This window comes from Talpa occidentalis, unplaced genomic scaffold (genome assembly GCF_014898055.3).
Source record: "Talpa occidentalis isolate TD23 unplaced genomic scaffold, MPIMG_talOcc4v2.1 talOcc4.13, whole genome shotgun sequence".
In the NCBI taxonomy this organism is placed as follows: Eukaryota; Metazoa; Chordata; class Mammalia; order Eulipotyphla; family Talpidae; genus Talpa; species Talpa occidentalis.
Window position 1 is genome coordinate 68,271,691 of NW_023601322.1, and position 23,768 is coordinate 68,295,458.

Sequence of the window (23,768 nt, forward strand, 5' to 3'; positions counted from 1 at the left end):
GCTTGTAGTTTAGGGGGCTCAGGTAGCAGCAGGACCTAAGTTCACATTCCAGTTCTGTCCCTCGCTGGCAGTGTCACCGCTCCAGGCCCATGTTTCCTCAGCTGTGACACAGTGACACTACTACCTACCTCAAAGGGCTGCTGTGGAGACTACACACATACACCCCCGGGGCTACCTCTGGCACTTGATGCCTATTAATGGCTAATTTGATGGCGAGGACGATATGCTGTGCCTTGAATCACACTGAATGGCAAAACCAGTTGAAGCTGTAGACACTGTGGGGTGCTGGGAAAGCCCCAGCTCTAGACAAAAAAATGAACTAAATGCTGTTAATACACAAACCCACAAATCACTGAGCCTCCCCAGTCCCAACCTGAGGATCTCCCCCAGATCCTTCTTCTGGCTCCGAGTTTGTTCTTGGGTCTAAATTCTTCTAAGAACCAGTAATTCCTCTATGTGACTTCTGACTATTTATCCCCAGTAATTGAGAGTGACCTCTGCGTGAACTCGCTGACCTTTTCATGACCCCAAGTATTTAAGATTGACCTCTGCGTGACCCCACTGACCTGTGAGTTCTCACTTTCTAACTTCTGAATCAGAAAAATCGCTCATGTCCTCTCTATGACCCCAATGACCTCTTGGTGAACTCACTGACCTTTTCGTGACCACAAGTAATTAAGATTGACCACTCCATGAACTCACTGATCTTTTCGTGACCCCAGGTAATTAAGACCGACCACTCAGTGAGCGTATTGACCATCACATGACTTCATTTGCCGCTTTCATTGCCTGCCCCACAATTTAGAATCTAATCTAGTATCTTGCCGCTTCCTGGTTGTATCCGCCACAGGTATGAGTAGGATCTAGGAGGAGGTGAGGCCAGAGGAGGCCCCTCTGCACACTCCTCTGAGTTTCCGTGCCTGGGGACCACTGCAGTATGCCCCGTGAGAGGTGGCTAAGTGACGACCCCGCCCCGTGACTTCGCTGCTGTCACCCAGTCCCGCAGGAGCACTAAGGACATTCAGGCTGCTTTAGTCAGACTCCTCTCCACCCCTCCCTTGCTTCCTCTCGGCCGGGCCGTTTCTGGCTTGTCTCCCCAGCCCTCCCGAAGCTCCTCTGGTAATGGTGACCGCCCCCTGCCCCACTAGACTGTGAGCCCCGTGTGGACAGGAAACTGACCTAGTCCTTTTCTCACCACAGTATCCCCAGCAAGCAGCGCGGTTCCCCTTCACTGCATGAGAAGACGAAGGTTCAAGAGACGCTGTTGTCAACAGTCAGCCCCCAGGAGCCCAGGAGCCCGGGGTCACTTGCCACCCAAACCACGAATGGCATCTCACGGTCAGCCCTCCAGCCCTGGGACTGGACTGTGCTGGAAACGGGCATATACAGAAAGGGCAGAGGTTGTGGGGGAACGCGACGGTCCACTAGAATGCAGGAAAAAAATTAGAACTTTGATTTAGATTTATTTTCATCTCATCTTTTTTAAATTTCTATTTTTGTGTATGTTTTATAATGTACATAATATTTTAGTACAGTAGTACATGTATATAATTTACAATAAATAATTATACAATTAAGAAAGTGAACTAAAAATTTTTTCACTGCTGGGAGGCACAACTTGTGCTTAGGGAAGCACATCTGTCTGCGGCGGACAGAGCTCGCTGCTCCGGGTCGCTCACTCGCCGGCACGCGGTGGAGGATGGGAGCTGACCCCAAAAATCAAGGGACCTTTGAGGTAGCCGTGGAGAAAACACAGAGAGCTCTTTCAGGTTGCCGCGTTGCTCTTCCCATTTCATTTAAAAGAACACTTACTTCCCTTCAGCGAAACAAAGGGGCCAGATGGTTTGGTTATAAAATACACTTAAACGGATCCAAATTCAATCATCTGGATTTAACTCACTACATCTCTCCATAGACCCACACGTCCCCTTGCAGCCAGTGTGAGCGGGCTTGTAAATGTTGGGTATTTACTTGCAAGGGTGGCTTATCTTATAAACTAAATATATCACCATGGAGGTCAAACTGCTGGCCAAACTACAGCAATGTGTTTAAAAAATATCATTTGCTCCTCATAGCTGCGCTGAGGGTCCCATCGCCCCGCCTCGCTTGTCAGTCTGAGGAATGCAGAGTTTAAGGAAACTAGTCTGTGGTCACACGCGACAAATTGCTCTTCTTCCCAGACATGTCCTTCGCTAGTGTTCTGAGTCACTAGAAGAGTGAAAGAAACATCGGCCTAGAAAACAATCAGCCACTTGTCATTCCACCTTTTCCCGAGAGCAAGAGTTGATGCCTTCCACAGCCTCCCCCGCCACAGGTCCTGGGGCTTGTTGCGAAGCAAGGTAGAGCGTCTTTTACTCCTGCGGCCGAGCTGCACAAGCGCCACGTCCAGCACTCAGAGACCCGGCAGCACCAACACAAAGACCAGAAGATTATAAACAGGGCCATGGTTCCATTCCACTCACGCTGGGATGCCTGCGGGACAGACAGCTGGCACAGGACACACAATGTCTATTTCAAAGCATCGACTAGAACAGCAGAGTAAGTCACAGGTCAGTCGCAAGAGGGGAAACTGGGGGGGGAGCAGGTGAGCACTCTCTCCACCTGGGCTCCCAGGGTTCGGGCCGCCATGGAACAGAGCAGCCTCTCGGTAACGGGCGGAGTTCTGAGACAGGCCTTTCCTTCGTCTCATCCGCTGATAGCAGTTCCAAAGCCATCTTTAAAGTGGCTCCTTATACATATAATTCTTATACATATACATTTATGTCCGTATAAAAGAAAACAGTGGTGACCTCAATGGATGAAGGTGAGGTGGGCACACACGTATGTGCAGACCACTTGGCACTGAGGGAGCAGACCCAGGTCCTGCCTTATTGTGACGTGAGGCAGGAGCGCAGGACGTTCCAGAGGCTGCTGGAGGGAGGAGGACGGTGCTGGTGGTCTGCAGAACCGCTGCTGGTCAACTCAGAGGGAGGAGGAGAAGGGGTAGGGTCCAAGCCGAAACCTGGGATGACCTGCCCTCAGAAACAAGGGGGGTGGGGAGAGGACGTTGTGAGAAGAGGGGGCCCTGCCAAATCAACAGCTCTTCCCGCTCCTCTGGTGACATGAGTGACATGGTGTCTAGAGCATGCACAAAACAGGCCTACAAAATTAGGCTCCACAGTGGGCAGGGATGCCAGGGCCAGGAGAAGGCCCCATGCCCGGAGAAGCCCAGGATGTAAGAAGATCAATGCCCTAAATAGTATATCTCCATCTCCTCGGTCTGTGGGGCTCTCTGCACGCCGCCGGCTGCCCATCAACTGCCTGGGGCTGGTCTCGGTGGCCCCCTGGCTAGAATTGTGCTCACTGGCCCCTCTGGGGGCATTTGCTGGCCTCTGGGCCTTCCCATCCTGCCGGCTAAGTTTCAGGCCCACTGGCACTCTTTGCGGTTTTGCTGCCGGTCACAGTCCCGTGGCCCTGGCTGAGAGCAGGGCTTGAGTGTGTCTTGCGGAGAGAAGGGTCATCCCCTTCCAGGGTGGCCAGCCGGGCCTCAATCCGCTCCAGGTCATCAGAGCCCACTTTGATTTTCACAGCCAGGAGGTGGATGTAGGTCTCGTAACGGCTTTTCTAGGGAAAGGGCAGAAAAGGCAAAAAACAAAGTCAAAAGAATGACAAAATGTAAAAGCTCTCTGTACCTTTTATGACTCAAGATTAATTTCCTTAATTCTCAGAGAGCTCGCAAATCAATAAAAAGGATACAACTGGAAATCATCCAATAAACACATAGGCGAGAGAAGCCGGTATTTCACTCCTAATATTAAAAATCCAAATCAATCGGCAACGACTTCTCAGATATGACCCTAAAAGCACGGGCAACAAAAGTGAAAATAGACAAATGGCTTTACAACACAATTAAAAACTTTTGTGTATCCAAGGACACAATGAGTGAGTGTGAAAAGGCAGCGGAGAGAACAGGAGGAAGTATCTGCAGGCCACACGTCTGAGAAGCGCCAGAGTCCAGAACACACACCACAGACCGCTATTCCTCAGCACCAACACCCCAACTTCACCACGGCAAGGGCCCCCCACAGCTCTCTCTCTCTCGGAATCGCACAAACGGCCAGTGGGCACAAACACAACGCCCGCTGTCACTGATGGTGAGAAGCGAATCACACCCACAGCAAGACCCTCGCTCCCCTTTGAATCACTGCTCCCGAGACAAGAACAGATAAGGCCCCGGAGAGGCTGCAGGGCCGGGGCCCTGGGCACCGCTGCGGGTGTAGCGGTCTCTGTGGAGAAGGGTGGCTGTTCCTCAGAGTGAACATGTTACCCTGCGATCCAGCAATACTGGACCCGGAAGAATTCAAAGCAAGGCCTCAAAGAAATATTTGCACACCCACGTTCACAGCATCAGTCAACGTAGGCGAAAGCTGAAAGCAGCGCGGGTCCGGCAGCAGGTGAAGGGCGGGACATGCCCTGAGGACGCCTCGGGGCGACGGCTCAGCTTTGCAGACGCGGGGAGACCCGACGCCCGAGGACCTGAAGCTGAGCGACAAAAGCCGGTCCCCAAAACCCAGATTCGGGATGAAGTTCCTAGTCGAACTCAGATGTGGGGGTGAGGGGGAGGGTAAGGGGGTTGCTGGCTTGAGGACCCGGCGTTCAGTGAGCTTCACTTGGGAAACCTGAAGTCCGGGACGTGGGCTACTGAACTGCCCGCTCAACCATGGTTAAGACGATAAATCACGCTGCGTGTGTTTTATCACAATGAAAAATAATTTTAATCCAAAATAAAACAGCAATACGCGACTTGTTACACCTTCCAAGCGGTGACGGTTCAGACGTTCGACGCCGCCCAGGGCGGGCGGCACGGGCAGGAGGGCCACGCCCCTGAGCAGCGTCGGAGCTGCTTGACTCTAACGCCAGCCCGGCCCACGCGGGGGGCTGGGGGACTCGGGCTGGGGGCCAACGGGACAGACAGAAAGAAGGGGCCCGTGGGGGATGAGGGGGACAGGAAGCCCAGCGGGGGCTCTTTAAGAGACCCGTGACCAGCAACGGGCAGCCGTGCGTGCGGACCGCAGGACACCCGGCTCACGACGGCCTCAAGAGAGCCCTAAGGGGGGAAGCCCCAGACGGAAAGCCCCAGCCGGGGGCTGACGTGGGCGGGGGAGCGGGCAGGGGAGCGAGCCTCTCCTCCGCCAGGCCTTCGCCGTCCGCCCCCGGCAGGGCTCACCTCAAACGTGAGATAGTGCTCCTTCAGCCGGCTCTCCTCGGCCTCCTTGGACTTGCTGCCCCTCTCAACCGGGTGACGCCGGTGCTCGGCCAGCTCCGCCGTCACCTGCCTCAACTTATTCTCGTGGGAACGCAGCTGCTCCTCCTGCGGAGACAAGTCCTGGACGATGAGGCCACCCTCGGGACGTCCTGGGCCGAGCCTGTCCTGTCCCACAGGATGTTTTCCCAAAGGAAGCGGGCCTGACCTGGGCCGGCCCATACGTGCGGGTAAAGCCAGGTCCTGCATCCGAGGGGGTGTCCCGCACCTTCCTGCCCTGCTCTCCTCAGGACGCTCAGGACCTGAGCCCCCATATTGTACGGACATACAGACACCCCCAAACCAACAAAATCACCAGACACAGGGCTCCCGGCTTACATGGACTCTCGTGTACACACACCCGCTGGCTGCGGCGGGCTGGCTTCAGCCTCCTTTCCATGCTATTTGCACACTCCCATTCACACCCAACCACACTAGCACCACGGCCCAGGTCACACCCGGACAGGTGGAGACAACGTCACTCACAGATAAGCATGCGCCCCGCTCACCGCAGTGCAGCCAGACCCCCACTGTGGGGGTACGCCATGGGGTGACCAGAGCAATGTCTGCCTCTTGGCCTGTCTCTGAGGCCAGGCCCAGGCACCGCGAAGGAGCGAGGTGCAGCGTGTTGAATGGGGGCCTGGCGGGCGGCGGTGCCATGAAGCTGACAGGGTGTACCTGGCAGAGGCGCGTGGTGCAGGAGGGCAGCAAGGGCCGGCAAAATTTCTTCATGGAGCTGACCGCGGCCGGGAAGGCGGGGGCTGAGAAAATGGCGGCCACCAGGTTGATCCTCAGGATCCAGGACAACATTTCTTCCTTGCTCCTGGGGACAAGGAGGTGGGAGGAGAGGGCTTCCCGCAACAGGATTCCTAGCCCCGACCCAGCACCCACTGTCCAGCCTCTCCTGGCCCAGGGAGGACACCTCACACAGGTGGGAAAGGAGGGACGCTGGCGGAACAGGCTGGATGGGCGGGGTCGCTGGGGTGAGCAAGCTCCCCTTCTGCCCCAGTGGCCACACCATGTGAAAATAAAGCTGCCCAAGCTCAGTGCTAACAGCCCTGGCGCTGAGGGGTCCGAGGGCCCCTGATCCAGGGGCTCACTAGATGCAGCTGGGCACCCGGAGACCCCACTGGGCTGTCCTATTCCGGCCCCGTCCCTACCTCCCCAGGGAGGTGTACGCTACGTGAGAGCTCGTCCAACTAGCCCCGCTCCTCTCAGGCTCATGAGACACATGAAGCCCCAACCTCAAGTCACAGAGGGATGGGGTGCATGGAGTGGGTGCAAGGCCCAGAGGGAAACTGTAAGGTGGGTCTTTCCTTCTTGCCCCTCCCCATTCAAAGTGGAGGAGGATTCATAAAGAGCCATCGGCCCACGTTTAGGGATTCGGTTTAAATGTGAATCACCTGCAGGCTTGTTAAAACAAGGAGGCCAGGGCCTCCCCTGGTGGCGCAGGCGGTTGAGCGCTGGGCTGTGAAGCTGTCCACCACCTCTGCAGCGCCGGTTCGATCCCTGCCAGCCGGTAAGGGTCCCACATGGCAAGCAGACCTTGCCTGCTACTCCGCTCAGCAGCGTATTTTGTCAGTCTGCCTGTTCTGTTCCCCACTCTGTCTCTGGTGAATCTGCTCACCCTCCCACGCATCTGGCCTGTACCCTGGGTCTTGTAAAAATAAATAAATAAATCTTTCCAAAAAAAAAAAAAAAAGGAGGCTAGGGGCCTCCCTGGTGGCACAGCACATTGAATGCAACTCTGTGAAACTGTCCGCATTCTCTGGAGCACTGGTTCAATTCCCGACTGGCCAGGGAGCTACCCAAATGGTAGTGGCATATCTCTCCTGTCTCACCTGCTGCTCCCCTCAACAGTGTTTTCAGTCTGTCTGCCTGTTCTGCTCCCCACTGTCTCTGGTGAATTCTCTCACCCTCCCGCGCCTCTGGCCTGTACAACATTCTTGTATGAATAAATAAATCTTTAAAAAATAAAAAAACAAGGAGGCTGACAACCAAGAACACAGGCCTTAAGGACAATGTGATAAATGAAATAAATCAGATAGAGAAAGACAAATGCTGTCTGATATCCCTAACATGTGGATCTAAAAACAGTCATGGGCCTCCCTGGTGGCGCAAGGGGTTAAGACACAATCTATGACGCTATCCGCAGCCTCTGCAGTATGAACTCGATCCCTGGCCAGGAAGCTACCCACATGGTGCAGCAGACCTCTCCTGGTTCGCCTGCTGCTCCCCTCAGCAGTGTATTTCAGTCAGTCTGCCTGTTCTGTTCCCCACTCTGTCTCTGGTGAATCCTCTCACCCCCCCCCACACCTCTGGCCTATACCCCAGATCTTGTACGCATAAATAAATAAAACTTAAATAAATAAATAAATAAATAAATAGAAACAAAGTCATAGAAAAAGAGACCAGATCCGGGGTTATCAGGGCCGGGGTTGGGGGAGGGGGTTGAAGGAAGTAGGTTAAATGGTCCAAACTTGCAATTTTACGAGGAATAAGTATTAGGGCACTGTGTGCAGCCACAGGACCCCAGCTAACACACCTATGATAGAAAGGAAAACTGTTAAGAGAGAAAATCCTAAGAGTCCTCATTAGAGGAAGACATTTTGTTTTCTTTTTTCTTCTTTTTATTGTATCTAGAGAAGACAGTTGTGCTGAATGGCCATTCGCCTCAGTATGTAAATCCTGCCATCACCCAGCATCTTAATGGGCAGAGATGGGCATCAGTTATTTCTCAACAAAACTGGAAAAAAGAAAGCCACGTTTAACGGCTGGCGGTCCCAGAGCTCCTCACTCAGCAGGTCCAAGGTGGGGCCAGGAAAACTGCTTTCCTAGCGGGGTTCCAGGAGACACAGGGAACCACACTGGAGAGCGGGGGCTCTAGGGGCCGCAGCTGCTGGTTTGGCTCAGGCAGTTAATGTACAAGGGGAGCCGAGGCAGGCGAGGAGGGAGTGGTGCGGCCTGGATGCTACGGCCCCCGAGCCAGAGAGGGAATGAGGGGGCTCCCACTCCTACTCACGGTGCCTGGAAGAGGAAGACCCTCCAGTCGGCTGTCTTCAGCTTGAGCACGTTGGACTTCTTGCTGTAGTCGGAGGCCCTGGTGGCCAGCGCGTGGTGCACGCGGATGGCGTTCTTCAGGTCGCCCTCGGACAGAGCTTTGTCAGGCCTGTACTCGTCCTGGACAGGTGGGGGCGCAGCTAGTCAACCTCACTGCCAGGCTCCCTTAGGGGCGCACACATCCCCCACCCTCGCAGTCCTCCCTCTCTGTGCCCCAACCCCTCTCTCTGTCCCAATATCTCCCTCCATTTCTCAGCTCCAACTGCCACCAGCCCACCCAACCAAAATCACACCAAACAGTCCTCCCTGCACCCGGGTTTGTACCCCCTACACAGGACTGACTGGGTATCCTCAGAGTCCCGTCCTGACACCGCCAAGGCCCGGCTGAGCCTGAGTCAGGCCTCTGAAGCGAGCCATCTGCCTCAGCCCAGGTCCCGCCCGCCCTGGGTGCCCCTCTGCACACCCACAGGCAGGGGCTGAACAGAGAACTGGGGGGCGCTGCCTGGGCAAGGGCACTGCAGAGCCTCTCACCTTCTGCAGGTACAGGATGGTCCCTTTGAGCACCGCGTAGAATTTCTTCCAGCCACGCCTCCCACGGGGCGCTGGGGAGGGGGGCACGGGTAGTGTGGCCGAAACCACCAATATCTCCCCACAATCCCCGCTACATGTCTTGGGTGTGCATCCCCATAGGAGTGGCCAAGGGGCCAGGCCCCCTCCAGACCAGCATCCCTCCCCACGCCCCTTCTCCCGCCTGACACCCACTCCTCTTGCCATCCATGTCGGCGTGAGTCTTCCGGGTCAGCACACCGTGCTTGTAGGTGGTAGCACTGAGCGCCTGTGGGATATCCAGGAAGGGGTTGCCACCATCCAGGATCCGAGTCACCTTCTTTGTGCCTGTTCCAAACTTGTCATCCACCAGCTCAGACAGGGATTTCCTCAACTCGTCCTCATCACTACAAAAGGACTAGGTCTGAGCACCCCTGGGCCTCGCATCAACATGCCCTCTCCCTGCCAAACACCCTTCTAGAACCAGTTGGAGGCAAAGCGCAGAGATGAGGAGGTTCCAGTTCCAGATCATAGATCCAGTTCTTCAATCCCTCAAAGTCATCAGTGCTGACCCCTGACCTCTGACCTTTAATTTGCAGCTTTCCAAGCTCCAATCCTCACCCTTTGATCACAAAGTTGGAGACCTTAGCATCTCCAGGCCTCCTTCCTGCTCTTTTTTCTCCTCTGTCCAGCAATAACCCACATCCAGACTGAAGCTGCTGCCCAAGCCTCACAGGCCTGCAGGGGGAGGGTGGGCCAGCAGACAAGGCCCCTACCTTCTAGGCTCCCCTTGGAGCCTGGCAAATATATGCCACGTCTTCCCTGTGGGGTTGGTGCTCTTATCAGTCCTTATATGGATGCAAAGACTGGTGCTGCCCTGGGCTGCACAGCAGGGCAGGAAGGTCACTTTCCCCAGAAGTCCCTCTCTTTAATCAGTAAGGTCACCACAGATGGCTGGGCACCTCCATGTCTCACTACCTTCACAAAGGAAGAATTTAGGGGGCAGTCATATCTCCTTGCTGCCAAAACCGGCTCCCACCTAAACATGTTCATATTCTTGGGGTTATAGCGGGACCCTGTGACTCTTGCCTACCTACCTCCCACAGGGGAAAAAGAGCAACGTCCCCAGTACAGAAATCCAGTTGTGAACTAAAGTCACAGCTCAACCTACTCCATGGCAGTACAAACACTGCACATTACATCAGGACAGGAAAAGAACCCAAAGGGGGACTCAACACTAGGTGCTGACCAGCTGCCTAGGAATCACAGGACCCCGGGTTGGGAGGGATCAGCACCATGGAGAGTGGCGAGCGCCTTCCCCCTTCCCCCTTCCCGTGATTCAGTCTCCCCAGACCCGTACCCACGGCCACTACTCACATGGCCCATTCCAGCTTTTCATTCTTGATGGAGTGGTAAAGGGCCTGGGAGAAGGGCAGAGAGAGAGAGAGAGAGAGAGAGAGAGAGAGAGGAGGTTCAGACACAAAATCTCATCTACCTCTAGTAACGAGGATGCAGTGAGAGCACACCTCTGCCCCGGCGTTTGAGTCACACCTTTGTTGGATGGGGAAGTGGATGCGGGCCAGGTAGGTGGATGGTTGTGTAGATGACTAGGTAGATGTGGAGAGATTTGAGCATGAGTGGCCGGATGATGGGGTAGTGGACAGTTAGTTGGGGGAAGCTGGCAGGTGGCTGGATAGATGAGTAGATGTGAGCAGATGTGGAGAATGTATGGGAGACGGCCTGGGATCGTGGGGTGTACGTGTGTGGGTGATGGATGAATGGACGGCTGTGTATGCAGGTGAATGACTGAGCTGGTGGGTGCGGGAAGGGAAGGATGACCGCATGGGAGGATGGGTAGAGGATGGGGGAGATGTAGACAAGCGGGTGGTGAGACGGAGATTAATTTCATCTCATTTACAAATATATTCTTAAGTGCTTCTTGATGGTGAAGGTGATGGCCATGGTAAGTAGAGTGATGGGGACAATCTCCTATTTTCTACCCTGCAGATTCACCATCCCACTGTCCACCTGTTTCACCGGGTCCTTCAAACCCACCATCAAAAACTGATCTCATCATCTACCCCACCTCAGAAAAAAAAAAAACTGTTCCTCTCTCTCCAAGGACAAAACCTGAACCAGACTTGAAAGACAGGACTTCTACCATGGGCTCATGCCTCAAAAGAAAACCAGATTTCCTGATTTTCTGGTAATGCTGGAGGAAAGAGAGGGCGTTTCCCTGTGGTGATGATGGTGATAGTGGTGGTGGCGGTGATCGTGATGGTGGTCAAGGTGGTAGTGATGGCAGTGGCAGCTGTGAGAGACTGGCAGAGTCCTGATGATCACCACCACAGCAGTGCTGGTACCTGAACACTAAGAGTAAATCTCACAAAGCCTACCCCCTCTACCTAACTCAGGTCACACATAAGAGTAAACTCAGCCCCAAAGTCATAGAGGTCCTGACTCCAGTACTACGGCTCTGGGATGTCGGGGTCTAGCGCGGCAGGGAGCTCTCTCCTCACCACCCACCTCTGGCACAGTTGGGATGTGGGACACGTAGCAGGTCATACCTTCAGCAGGTCTTTGGCAAAGTCTTGGCCGTCATTCAGCTGGTCCAAGTTGGCAATGAACTGCTGGCAGGACATCTTCTTGCCAATGTTCTGTAATGGAGAAAAGGATCTGCCTGAGAGGAGAGACGGCGGCGGCTGTGGTCCCCCACACGCTGCCCAGTCAGAAGGGCTGAGGCGGCAGCAAGGCAGAAATGAGAAACACTGCCCAGAGTTCCCTTCGTCTCCAAGTATTTACAAAACTCTTTTCATATTCAAGATTCTATTTGAGCCTCAACATCAGGAGAAGGTAGGGTTCGCCTCAAGCCCAGATGAAGGAGCCAAGACGAATGAAATAATCTAATACTGACCTTTGCCAGGTGCCTACTATGTTCCAAGCATTCTAGTCAACATGCACTTATCTTGTATCCTTCTCACAAAGAGAAGGTAAGGTGGGTGTTAGTGGAATGCCCTTTTGCCAGGAAAGGAAACAGAGGTGCAGGAAGGTGAAGTGACGTGCCCCTGACCACACAGTAAAAAAGTGGAGGGGCTGAGTGTGTCTGACAGCAAAGCTCGTGCTCTCACCCGCTACTCCATGGTTAACTGTCCCAAGGTCACACAGCACCAGCACTTGACCCCAGGCCTCTTGGCTCCTGAGCAGAAGCTTTGTGTATTCCGTCACAACTGTCTCACCCGCTCACCTGTACAGGGGGCGGCAAGACCTCCAAGAGGTAGATGAAGCAAGGGAGAGTTTGGTCTTATGAGAATCAAAAATCAATTGCTAACAACACAGCTGGGTACCCCATGCTGAGCTGGGCTGGAGCCACCGGACCCCAAGCAGATGTTTTGACTCAAGGAGACACAAGCAGACAAAGCATGGGAATGAGTGTGTCCCCAAGTTCAGCCTTCTTTTTTTTAGCCACTGAGCAGCCAAGAAACCCCAGACCTCCAAACCCAATAGCTGAGGATTTGGGAACACTCTTGAGTCTCTCCTCGTGGCACCCACATTTGAGGAAACACTGGATGGCAGTTCATCTTTCTGAAGATGAAAGATCCTTGAACCCCAGATACTCAAAGGTGTAGGAATTTCTGGACTTAGCATTTAAGCTTGCTATAAGGCAGTGTCTCCCAAGATTTAGCTATAGGTGAGATAGGTATTTCTCTCCCCCCAGCCAAGAAGAATTTCATCATGAAATAAATGTACATGTTTCAGAGGTTTTAATGCCCTTATGTATGTTGGGCGTCTCCAAGAGAGACACAGTTTGTAGACTTTGACACCATTTTAGCAGAAAATAATATATTATCACACTGTGGGACATTCAAACACCAAAGAAAATAATTCAGAAAACAATGACATAAACCTCAGGAAGTAGCTGACAAGTGGGAGTTTTCTATTCTTTTTGCAAATGGACAAGGAAAAAAGATCCTGTGTGTGCCTTCATATCATGCGCCTCGTATGTTCACATGCACATGTGTTCATGGCCATATGCACACACACATCTAGTCATTTATGTGCATATTAATAGTGGAGGAAAGTGAGAGCAATGTAGATAATACTGATTTCCACATACTCAAAACATTCCCCAGCCATTAGTCAGGATTGCAAAATAAAAAAAATAACATGGTAAGATTTCTTATCCTCCTAACAACAGGCTCTCTTGCTGCAAATGAACCTCCCCAGCAAAGCCAAACACTTGGCAAAACATTATTAAATATTAAATAATAATATTTTAAAATAAATAATAATAATGTTAAATATTTTAAAATAAATAACAATAATGTTGAATAGGTATATTAAACATCTGGGTAAGACACTAAACATCTGGAGAAATAGAAGAGCAATGATGTCTTCAAAGGTAAAGATCCTGCAAAGAAGAGGACTATGGAGACGAGAGCCTGGCCAGGAGCGGCTCTCCCCAGACACTGGCCAATTCATGTGCAGTGGCCAAAAGGCTGAGCGACTGAGTGTTCTGAGAGGACTGGACAAAAAAAAACTGGAGTTCAGGGCCCACCAAGGATCCTTGGTCATACTTCAACAAAAAAGGTGAAATTAAGAAAGGCAATTCTAGGGCCTTCCCGGTGGAGCAGCGGTTGAGCTCTGGGTTGCTAAGCTGCCCGCAGCCTCTGCGGTGCCGGTTCGATCCCCGGCTGCTCCCCGGCCACCAGAGGAGGGTCCCACATGGCGCGCAGACCTCTCCTGCCGCCCGCTGCTCCCCTCAGCAGTGTACTTGGGTCCTTCTGCCTGCTCTGCTCCCCGCTCTGGCTCTGGTGAATTCTCTCACCCTCCCACGATTCTAACTGTACCCAGTGCTTGTATAAATAAATAAATAAATAAATCTTTAAAAAAAAAAAAAAAAAAAGAAAGAAAGAAAGAAAAGCAATTCTAAAGGGAGATGCTCAGACAGAGGAAAATTATCCCAGGAGGGCCTCCCTGGTGGCCTAAGGATTTAGTCTCAGCACCATCACCACTATGGCCTGAGTTTGATCCCCAGCCAGAGAGCTGACCCACATGGTGCAGCAGACCTCCCCTGTCTCGCCTGCTGTGCCCCTCCGCACTGTATTTCAGTCAGTCTGCCTGTTCTGCTCCCCACTCTGTCTCTGGTGAATCCTCTCACCTGCCCCCCCACACACACCTCTGGCCTGTACCCCAGCTCTTGTATGCATAAATGAATAAATCTTTTTTTTTTAAAAAAAAAAAAAAAAAGGTAGTTCTTAGTGAGAGAGTGAAAAGACAACCCACAGAATGGGGGGAAAAATTGAATACCATTTATCTGATAAGGAACTAGTATCCTGACTATGTAAAGAACTCTTAGAACTCAACAATCAAAACACAAGCAACCCAATTTTAAAAAGGCAAAAAACCTGAACAGACATTTCTCCAAAGAAGACTGACAGACAGACAATGGTCAACGAGCACGCGGAAAGATGCTCAACATCACTAGTCGTGAGGGAAACACAAATCAAAACCACAATGAGACAGCACTCCATGCCCACTGGGATGGCTACTACCTAAAAAAACAACAACAACAACAACAAGTGTTGGTGAGGATGTGGGGAAATCTAAGCCCATTGTGCACTGCTGGGGGGAACGTGCAATGGTGTCGTCTCTAGAATGGTTATTCCTAAAAAAATGGAAAGCAACATACTACTTCGGGGTCTATACACCAAAGAATTGAAAGCAGGTGTTGAAGGAATATTTGCATCCACATATTCATGCCGCACCTATAGAAGGCAAAAGGTAGACTCAATCAAAGTCAGTCACCAGATGAACAAAATGCGGTGGATTATTATTCACCCTTTAAAAAGGAAAAAAATTCTGACACCTACTCAATGTGGATGACCCCTGAAGACATCAAGTGACACAGCCAGTCCCCAAAACACACACTCTGCATGATTCTACTTACGTAGAGTAATCCAAGTTCACAGAAACAGAAACGGAATGGTGCTGGCCAAGAGCTCAGGGTGGAACAATGGGAAAGTGTTATATCGGTGAAGAAAGTTCTGGAGATTGGCTGCACAACTGACTTGACACTACTGAACTATACACTTAAAATTGATCAAGAGGGAAAAATATACTTTTCATATTTTACCACTGCTTTTTCAAATGGAAAAAATAAAGGATAGGTAAAGGATTTGAATACACATTTCCTCAAAGAAGATATACAAATGGCCAACCCACACACAAAAAGATGCTTGATCTCATTAGTCATTAAGGAAAGACAAGTCCAAACCAAAACCTACCCACTGGGCTGACGATCATTTAAAAAAGGGAAATAAGTGTTGGCGAGGATGTGGAGAAACTGGAGCCCTCATATATTAATGATGGGAATTTTGAAAGGTTTCGTCGCTGTGGAAAAGCTTCACAGTTCCTCAAAAACACAAATATAGACTCACCATGTGACCCAGCTACCGAAAACAGGTGTTCAAACAAAAACAAGGGCACCCCAGGAACAGAATGAGGGGCACTCTTCACAATAACCACAAGGTAGAAGGACAAAAAAAAATGTTTTCTAAAGGTAGGAAAAAACCCAACCCCTCGTGCAGCCACACGGAGGACTAGCAGGCGCTGGCTACCAGGTGGATGGATTTTGCAAACATTACGCTGAGTGAAGGGACCCTGCCACAAAGACCACATGCTGGGTGACTGCATTTACAGGAGAGGGCCAGAGCAGCGGGCAGCTCCACCGTGACAGAAGCAGGGGCTTCTGAAGGACAGGACAAGGGATTCCCGGTTTTCTTTTGGGGTGAGGGAAAAGTTCCAGAACTAGGGTGGGAATGTTCATACTCTACCTGACTATGCCTAATTCCACTGAATTGTATATCTTAAAATAGTTATATTGGTAAACTTTGCTGTACCACTAAGATTTTACAACACAATTAAAAGACTTAACCTAATCAGCACCCAGGACGTGAGAGCCAGTGCACTCTCTTTCCAAGCCCACATGAGACAGCTACTAATATTGATCAGACACAACAGCAAAACTCAGCAAACTGCAAAGAAGTGAAATCATTCTAGGTAAATTATCTGATTTAAAATTTAACAACAACCAGGCCAAACGAAGATCTCGATGATCTCGTACCAATGATGATCTGGTACCTCCAAGTTCTCAGCTCCGCCCTCACTCCCCCTCCCTTTGAGTCAACGAGGTCTCCCAGCCTGCGCTGTACCCTCAAACCTGTTCCCAAGCCTGTCCCAGAGTGGAGGTTGGAGGGGCTCTAGGGTGCCGCCCAGGCCATCACCCAGACACTGAAGCTTTATCATGGCCTCTGACCCTACAGAAGCCAGGCCCTTGCCATCAGTCTGGCATGACTGCCATGCAGCTCTGGAACAATCCTGTCTCTAAGGGTACCCCAAGAACAGAATGAGGAGCCAAGGAGAAAGAAAGCAGACGTGAGCCTTCAGGGGGAGAGGCGGGGTCAATCAAAAGTTCAATGGACATGGAAACCTTTGTGACTATTAGCAAATCCAGACCAAACCTAAAAAATATTTGGGTTCCAACAGGCAGATCTCATGCCTTGAGACAGCATCCAAACCTCAAGTCCTCCACCATCTCGCCCCAGCCCGCCTCCCAGCATCCCCATGGCTACCCTTCAAGCCACCAAGGTTTAAAGAGATGAAGCTGTTCTGAAAAACAACTCCTCTGTGTCAGCGCCGAGCCTCAGGCCACAGCTTCTCCCAGCCATCTCCACCACCTCCACTCTGCTTGCTCATCCGTGATGGCTCGCCCTCCCTCACCCCAGCATTCACTCACCTAACAGTGCTATTGGCTGCACCTCAAAACATACCTTGAATTTCTTTCCTCATCGCCATCTTCAATTCTAAACCAAGCTTCCACGTTCTTCTGTCTGGAGAGTGGAGCTGCCATCCCCCGGCTCACGGCCATGGAGACCTTTCCCCAGGCCCACCCAGGCCCCTCTCTAAGCTCTGCTGCTTCTCACAAAGGAGGCTTCAGTTATCCCTGCTCTCTCCTGCACCAGTTTCTCCTTGCCTGCCTGGTACATCCTCTTGGCATGCACTAATCTGATTCTAAAACTAATCTGATTCAGCTCCCTCTAGACCCCTCTAGCCACTGGTCCATCCCAGGTTTCCACTCAAAACCACAGTCTGGGCTGTGCACAGACCCCATCCCTCAGCCGCCATCCTCTGCTCCTCACACCTGGCACACAGCCCCCCACCCCCCGCCACACCGCTTTTATAAAGGTCCCCAATGACCTTGACCTTGAACTGATAATACCCCAATGACACGGCCAATGACTCTTCCAGCCCAATCACTTTTCTGTAGTCCTCTTACCTGATTTCATGGCCGCCTTTAATGAAGTTGGTTGATCCCTTCCCTTGAAACACTTTCACACTCCCCGGCCTCCCGCGTCTCCCTGCTGCCGTGCTTTGTTGCGTGGGGCAACACCACACTGACAAAGACACGGGAGTCGTGGAACAGGCTGCACAAGGCAGGATGCTGCTGAGAGCAAGATCCTGGCCATTCTTATTGATAGAATAATCCTACAGCATCAGCTACATGGGTTAGGAGGACAAGGAGAAAGGATAGGTGAAACCAGGAATGTCATCTAGGGCTTGGGGGGACACGAGGCTGCTGACCATGTTATCAGCTGGATGACCAAGTGTTAAAATCGAAACCAGACCCCAGACCTCCGGCCACGGTCCTAATCTTATCAACAAGGCATTCCACTGGGCAGCTTCTGGGGTCCCCTGTCATACATCAGTCCTCGGCCCCCCAGGGTATTCCTGGTCATACCTCATGATGCGTACCCTCCCCAGAGTGATCAAGCTTTCTGCTCTTGATTGATATGAAAGGCACCTTTGTAAGGTTTGGCTCACATGACTGTGACTGGGCAGTTCTGACCTTTGTATAAGAATGCAGAACTGCAGGTAACCATAATGGTGGTGAACAGGCCACTTAAGTCTAACAGACCCGCAGTGCTTGACCTCTATGCAGGCAGCACTGGAGGACTTGGCCACCAGCCAGCGCCTCCCCCTGAGAGCATGCCCCAGGGCTCCAACTTCATCAGGACAGAGGGCCACCCCAGCCCTCTGCTCTCTGATGCCCGCGCCTCTCCTCTGGGCCTGCATTCATTGACCTGCAGCCCCAGGGTGAGGTCCAGTAGGCAACTCAAAAACAACAGGTCAAAAGCAGGACCAGAGCCCCACCTCTTCCACTCACAACCCTCCCACACGCAGAGAAGTTTCTTCCCTACCCAGGAAGCGGGCCCCCCATCCAGCCAGATGCCGAGGCTGTCCTCCCGCCTCTCACTAGCCAGTCCCACCAGCAGGCCCCGGCCGACTGCACTGAACAGTCCTCCTCACTGGGCCCTTCTCGCTATGTTCAGGCCCTGCCTGTCCAAACCACCATCATTTCAGACAACAGCTGCTATGGGGATTTTTGCGGTCACCCCAGAAGTTAAAAAAAGTTACCATGTGGCCCAGCGGCCCACTAGTAAGCATCGAACTGAAAACAGGTGTTCAAAGAAAAACTTGCACAGCCGTCCAGAGCAGCACTGCTCACAACAGCCGGACAGGGGCACAACCTGCCGGGTCCTCTGCCTGGACCCTGATCTTCCTGTGGCTGCTCCTGCTGACCCTCCAGGTCTCTGCCCAAACCTTGCCTCCTCAGAGAGGCCTATTTGTAATCACTCATTTCCTGCGTAGGTCTTCTAACCAGCAGGTAGGCCCCTGAGGCAGGGTTCCCTTTCCTTCTTCAGAGAACATAGAGGCACTCAGTCCTTCGAATAAAAGGTTCATCCTACAGCAAGCCTTGCAGGCTACTCCAACAAGTTGTGTCCATCTCAAGAGTGTGTGTCTACACCCTTTGCCAGCCCCTTTAATGCCTTCCTCTCTCTCACAGCTATTTCTGGGACCCTAGCAGGCCCCATTCTCCCGCAATCCCCACATTCACCAGGTGCCCAGCCTCTCTTTGAGGAGGGCCAGAGTGAGGTGCGCAGGAGAGGGGCAAGCCCAGGGCAGGGCTGCTGCTTCCACCCAGGTCCTTCAAAGAGCTCACAGTAACTGCGACCCCCCAACATGTGCCAGGTGCTCCACGGTGCTGCACTTGAGCCTCACAGGGACTTTACTATGGGGAAACTGAGGCTTAGTGGGGTCAGGAACGTGACCCAGGTCACAGAGCTGTCGTGTGGAGAAATGCAGAGGGCCTAGGACCCTACCCTGATGTCCACCTCCAGAAAGACAGGCACAAAGTCTGCTGGCATCAAATATGAGCAGCAGGGCGTGGGCTGTTCAGCCACTCTGAGCCCTGCCGGTGCTGAGGTTCCTTGGCAACTTCATGAACATGGGGTCTCGAGCAACTACGGCCACCCTGCTCAGGGGTATTTTCAGCAGGGGCCCACTGAACAGTGACTGTCACCCTTGTTAGCGGTTCCAAGCCTTGGCGAGGAGCAGCCAGGGCTGCGGTTGCCCTCAGGCTCAACCCTGGGTGGAGAGGGGAGGTGAGGGGTGTATTTCATCCTCCTTCTGAGGCACACCAGCAACACTCAGTCCCCGTAGACAAACCCACTGAGCACCTTAGAGGAGTGCCAGCTGGTGAAGGGGCCTGAGCTCTGGTGACAGACCCAGGGAGGTCACACTTCACGCTGGCTCCACACTCAGGCCGCAGGTCCAGGTGGACGTCAGCACTACCCGTCCCACTGAGGTCACCGCAATATCCACGCAGCCACTCAGGCTGCCTCCAGGCTGCAGCCTTCTTGTTCTTGAACCTCTGGGGATCTGCAGGCTGGACCCCATGCTCTCCATCATTTAAATTTTAATAAAAATAATGAACGCTCTCATTTTTCTTACATACTACCATCCACAAGGAAATCCTTACTAGGTGCCAAACCCTGTTTGTCACATTTATCACTCTTTCAGCAGCCTCATGTCAGTGGGGGGTCCTCCTACCCACCTCACAGGTCCAGGAAGGGCCTGAGACCCAGGAAGGGCTGCCGCGCCCAGGCCGCAGAGCCACCACTCGGAGGCCAAGCAGCTCTGCAGTCGCGGCTCTTCCTTCACCCTCCTTTTCCTGGAATTTTCTGGTTCTCTCTGGAGACAGGCTAGCCGCCTGCTGCCCCCATGAGTCACTGGAATGCACCCCACTCAAGGGAGCGCTCTGACCACCCCTGGGTGAGTGATGAGGGGCGGTGATTGGTGGGGCCAGATGGTGTGATGGGGACATACAAGAGTAACATGGAGATGGAGGGGCTAGGCTCACGGGCATGCACACCACCAGCTCCACTTACCACCTGAGGGAGGGCAAGAGAGCCCAAAGGGGGTCCCCGGAGCAGACAGAGGAAAGAAGAAGGAGTTACCGAGTCATGAGCAGCACTGAGACACACCAGGGCCCTGACCAGTCAGCCCGGGCACCCCCACAAATCACCTCACTGTTTGCCTAATGGGGGCGAGGGGGTGAGGAGAATGCCTCCGAGGGAACCTCCCATTCAGCTGGGGCCACAGCCAGGCCTGCGGGAGGGTGATGCTCCACCAGCCATGTCTGTCTTGGACACGCCAGGATGCACGTCTCAGCCCGAACGCCCTGTGTGCCCCCCACTCTCATTGCCCTGCCTAGGGACAGAGACGCGGGCAGATGCCAGGTGGATAAAACTAGGGCAGGACCAGGACTAGAAGCCGAGTCACCCAACTCCCAGTTCTGCTAAAAGAAACGTGGTCACTGAACAGGAGGCCTCAGAAAAGGGTGGAGAAAGGGCCAGCCCTGGGAAAACTCGGGTGACTTAGTGAGAAGACCGCCCGCTCCCTGCCTCCCCGACTCACGTGTCCGTGCAGATCTGTGTTAAGCAGCATCAGGGCACAGGTGAGAGTGTGGATCCCATCTAAACAAGAGATGTGGCTCCTCAGAATGAATGCCCAACCTGCCAACCGGCGCCACCCACCTGTCCCCTGGAGGAAGGAACAGGCCGGCTGCCCACCAGACCTCAGGGCCCAGGGCCTGTGTGATGCCCCCTGCTCTGCCCCCACTGCAGCACCGGAGTGACTTTCCCATCCCAGGCCAGGGCCTGCCCCTCCTTCAGTGGGAACCTGACCACCCTGGGCCTGCTCTAGCCCAGACACCTGCCTCCTATGGCCAAACTGGTCTCAAATCTCAGCTCCAGAAAAGCTGTGGGTCCTGGCCTGTGTCCCTGCCATGGCCTGTGTCTGTCCATAGAGAAAGTCCTGCCCCTAAGCAGGCCCAGCCCAGACCCCACACCAACTCTCCCACCACACCAAGAACTGTCAGTGTGATGGGACCAGGGAGAACAAAAATATGCAGGACTAAATCTATTACTAGGATGGAGGCGCAGGCAAGGACCATGGGTGAGACATGTCCAAATGAGACATACCCCGTGGGCCACAGTCTACTAATCCACCATCACAGAGCAGGACAGGTATGGCAGGTGGACGGGGCAGGAGGATGCAGGGTTGCCCAGGAGGGGCCAGCGGGGCAGGCAGTCTTACCTTCCGAGGTGCTGTCATCAGGGTTGCACTGGCAGTACCGGCGGGAGAAGTGTGTGAGAACCCGCTCGCGCTCCTGTGTCTCCCCCATCAATGGGAAGGCCTTTAGGAAGGTTCTGGGGAGGGGGAGGGAAAATTCACGGAAGCTGAAGGTCCCCTTGAGTCAGGCTCAGTCCTCATGCAGGTAGGAGCTCCCTCACACACACAACACACAAACCTGCCTGGGGGAGCCAAGGCTCCAGCACCCCTGCACCTTGGCCCCCAGGACAGCCTCCGGAGGGTGGAGGCCAGGGAGCCCGAAATCAGAAGCAGGCAGGGGACAGATGGCGGGGCGGGGGGAGTGTGAAGAACACAGACAAGCCCCACAGCAGCTCTCCAGGGTGATTGCCCACACCTCGCTCCTGGGCCCAGACTGTCCCCACCTCTTCCCTTGCTCCCCAGTCTTTCCTCGCCTCCTCAAGCCTTCAGCTGAGACCAGGCCATCCTGGCGCATTCACTCTTTTCCACCCCAAGACTGAACTGTCACCAAGTCCCAATGGCTTGTTCTTCTAGAGCTCGGTCCCTCCTCCTTCCCCTCCACTGTGGTCAGATACCGGGGCCCCCACAAGAGCATACAGACAGGTGGCCCCCTGAACCTCTCCTCACAGCCCCCCTTGCTGACACTGAGTGATCTTGCTGAACACACATGCTGTCAAGACTCACCCCCGCTTAAACCCATCACGGGGGTCCTTTCCTCCTCTGGGCAGCTCACCATCCCCCCTCAAGGTCCAAGTGAAAAGTCATCAGCTCTCAGGGATCCTGGCAGGTGACCTCAAAACCAGAATAGCTAAGAGATAAGACAGGGGTTCCTTAACTAGGGCCTGAGAGTGCCCCTTCTCTTTGGAAAGGAAGTTGCAGGTTTGGAGCCCACTGGGGCCTCTGTGTCTGCAGTTCAAGAGGCAGGTTTGTTCCTCTTTTTGCCACGGCTTTGCTATAGCGCATCTGCCTTCTGACTCAAAGCGGCTCTAAAGCCCACCTGCTATCTTCTTCCTCACGCTGTTCCTAAGGCACCTGACACCTGCAATTTCCATCTTGGGGCCAACCCATACCCTCTGGGGCAACCCAAAGCACCCAAAAACTGCAGACCACTCTATTCAAGCCCAATCACTAGACTGCGATACAAGTACACGCTCCTACCTGCCATCTAGTTCTCCTCCTCTCTGTCTCTCCCACTTCCTGTTTTCCCCCCAGCTGGTCCCCAGAACTGGTCCTTCCCTTTTCTCATATTCCACTAGGACGGTCTAGCCCCGCTCCCCTCCAGCCTGACCACACATCCCTGGTCCTCCCCCCACCACAAACTCGCCTTCCCTGGGGAGTCCTTACCAAGACCCAACCCAGTACAGCCACCTCCAAACTCTCAGGCTGCCCCACTGTCCCCCTTTTCCTCTGCACGTAGGCAGCCCCAGACCTTCTCCTCTATTCTCTCTGCAACCTCTGACACCACTCTTTCCCCTGGCCCACTGCCCAGCCTCACCTTGTCCTCTCCTATCTGACCCTCTTCAGAAACCTGCACGCCTTTGGATGAAAGGCGCATGCTGGGTCAGCACTGCCTCCCAAAAGGCTGCTTTACACCCAACACCCTCTGTGGCTCCCCAGTGCCTATGCAGTTCAACTGCAATCCTTGGGGAGGCCGCACAAGCTCTGCCAGCCCAGCCCCTGCTCTTCTGCTCACAAGCTGACCCTCGACCCCTTCCCGACCCATCTTCCTCCTTCCAATGCCAACGTCAGACTCAACTGGGCTGGAGTGGCTGGGGCAGACCGACACTTCCCAAGAACAAAGAGAACAGCTAGATAGAACCCAGATCTTCTGCTCACCGAAAACTGCGACAAAGACCAAAAGGGCCAAGGCTCCAGAGAGGAGAGAACTGGGGAAGGAGGACTGGCTTATGGGCCTTTCCCCAAGGGCCTCACTGACTATGGGCGCAGGCTAAAGGCAAAACATTTGGTGGCTGCAGGGAGCTGAGGAGACAAACCTGCATCTTTGAGGAGCTATAAACACACGGCTAGTTTTCCCTTTGAGGTATTTGCCAAATTCAGACGCTGTAAGGGTAGGATGCTGAAAAGCTAAACAGAAAGCCTCTGAGAAATCAAGGGATTTGGGTTAGGTTTTTGTTTGTTTGTTTTCTTGTTTTTGACACACTTGCTGCATTGAGGAGACAAAATTAGGATTCAGGACCCACCAAAAGTACCCGCCCCTGTGAACACTCAAGGCTCCCAGAGGAAAGCCCCCCAGGCCTTCACCCCATAAAGGGGGTGAACCTGATCTCTCCCAGGCAGCATACAGCTCCCGTCAGCTCAGGCCTGCTTGGATTAGGGCAAAGCTCTCTGGAGGAATAGGTCATAATCT

General features: G+C 53.3%; 1 protein-coding gene across 5 annotated transcripts in view; it reads right to left on the reverse strand.

Annotated features, from left to right (window-relative positions):
* Nucleotides 1-1,453: 1,453 nt before the first annotated feature.
* Nucleotides 1,454-23,768, reverse strand: part of PSD2 (pleckstrin and Sec7 domain containing 2) — a 44,288-nt gene continuing 21,973 nt past the window's right edge. For 3 of the 5 annotated variants that reach the window (XM_037509165.2, XM_037509166.2, XM_054694327.1), the window contains 10 exons: nucleotides 21,386-21,498; nucleotides 20,705-20,763; nucleotides 11,455-11,544; nucleotides 10,265-10,308; nucleotides 9,104-9,294; nucleotides 8,873-8,943; nucleotides 8,304-8,461; nucleotides 5,960-6,104; nucleotides 5,207-5,350; nucleotides 1,454-3,603 (listed from right to left, as the gene is read on the reverse strand). In XM_037509165.2, coding sequence (XP_037365062.1) covers nucleotides 3,394-3,603; nucleotides 5,207-5,350; nucleotides 5,960-6,104; nucleotides 8,304-8,461; nucleotides 8,873-8,943; nucleotides 9,104-9,294; nucleotides 10,265-10,308; nucleotides 11,455-11,544; nucleotides 20,705-20,763; nucleotides 21,386-21,498 — 1,225 coding nt within the window. In that variant the 3' untranslated portion in view covers nucleotides 1,454-3,393. The other 2 variants (XM_054694328.1, XM_054694329.1) reach the window with 2 other exon arrangements.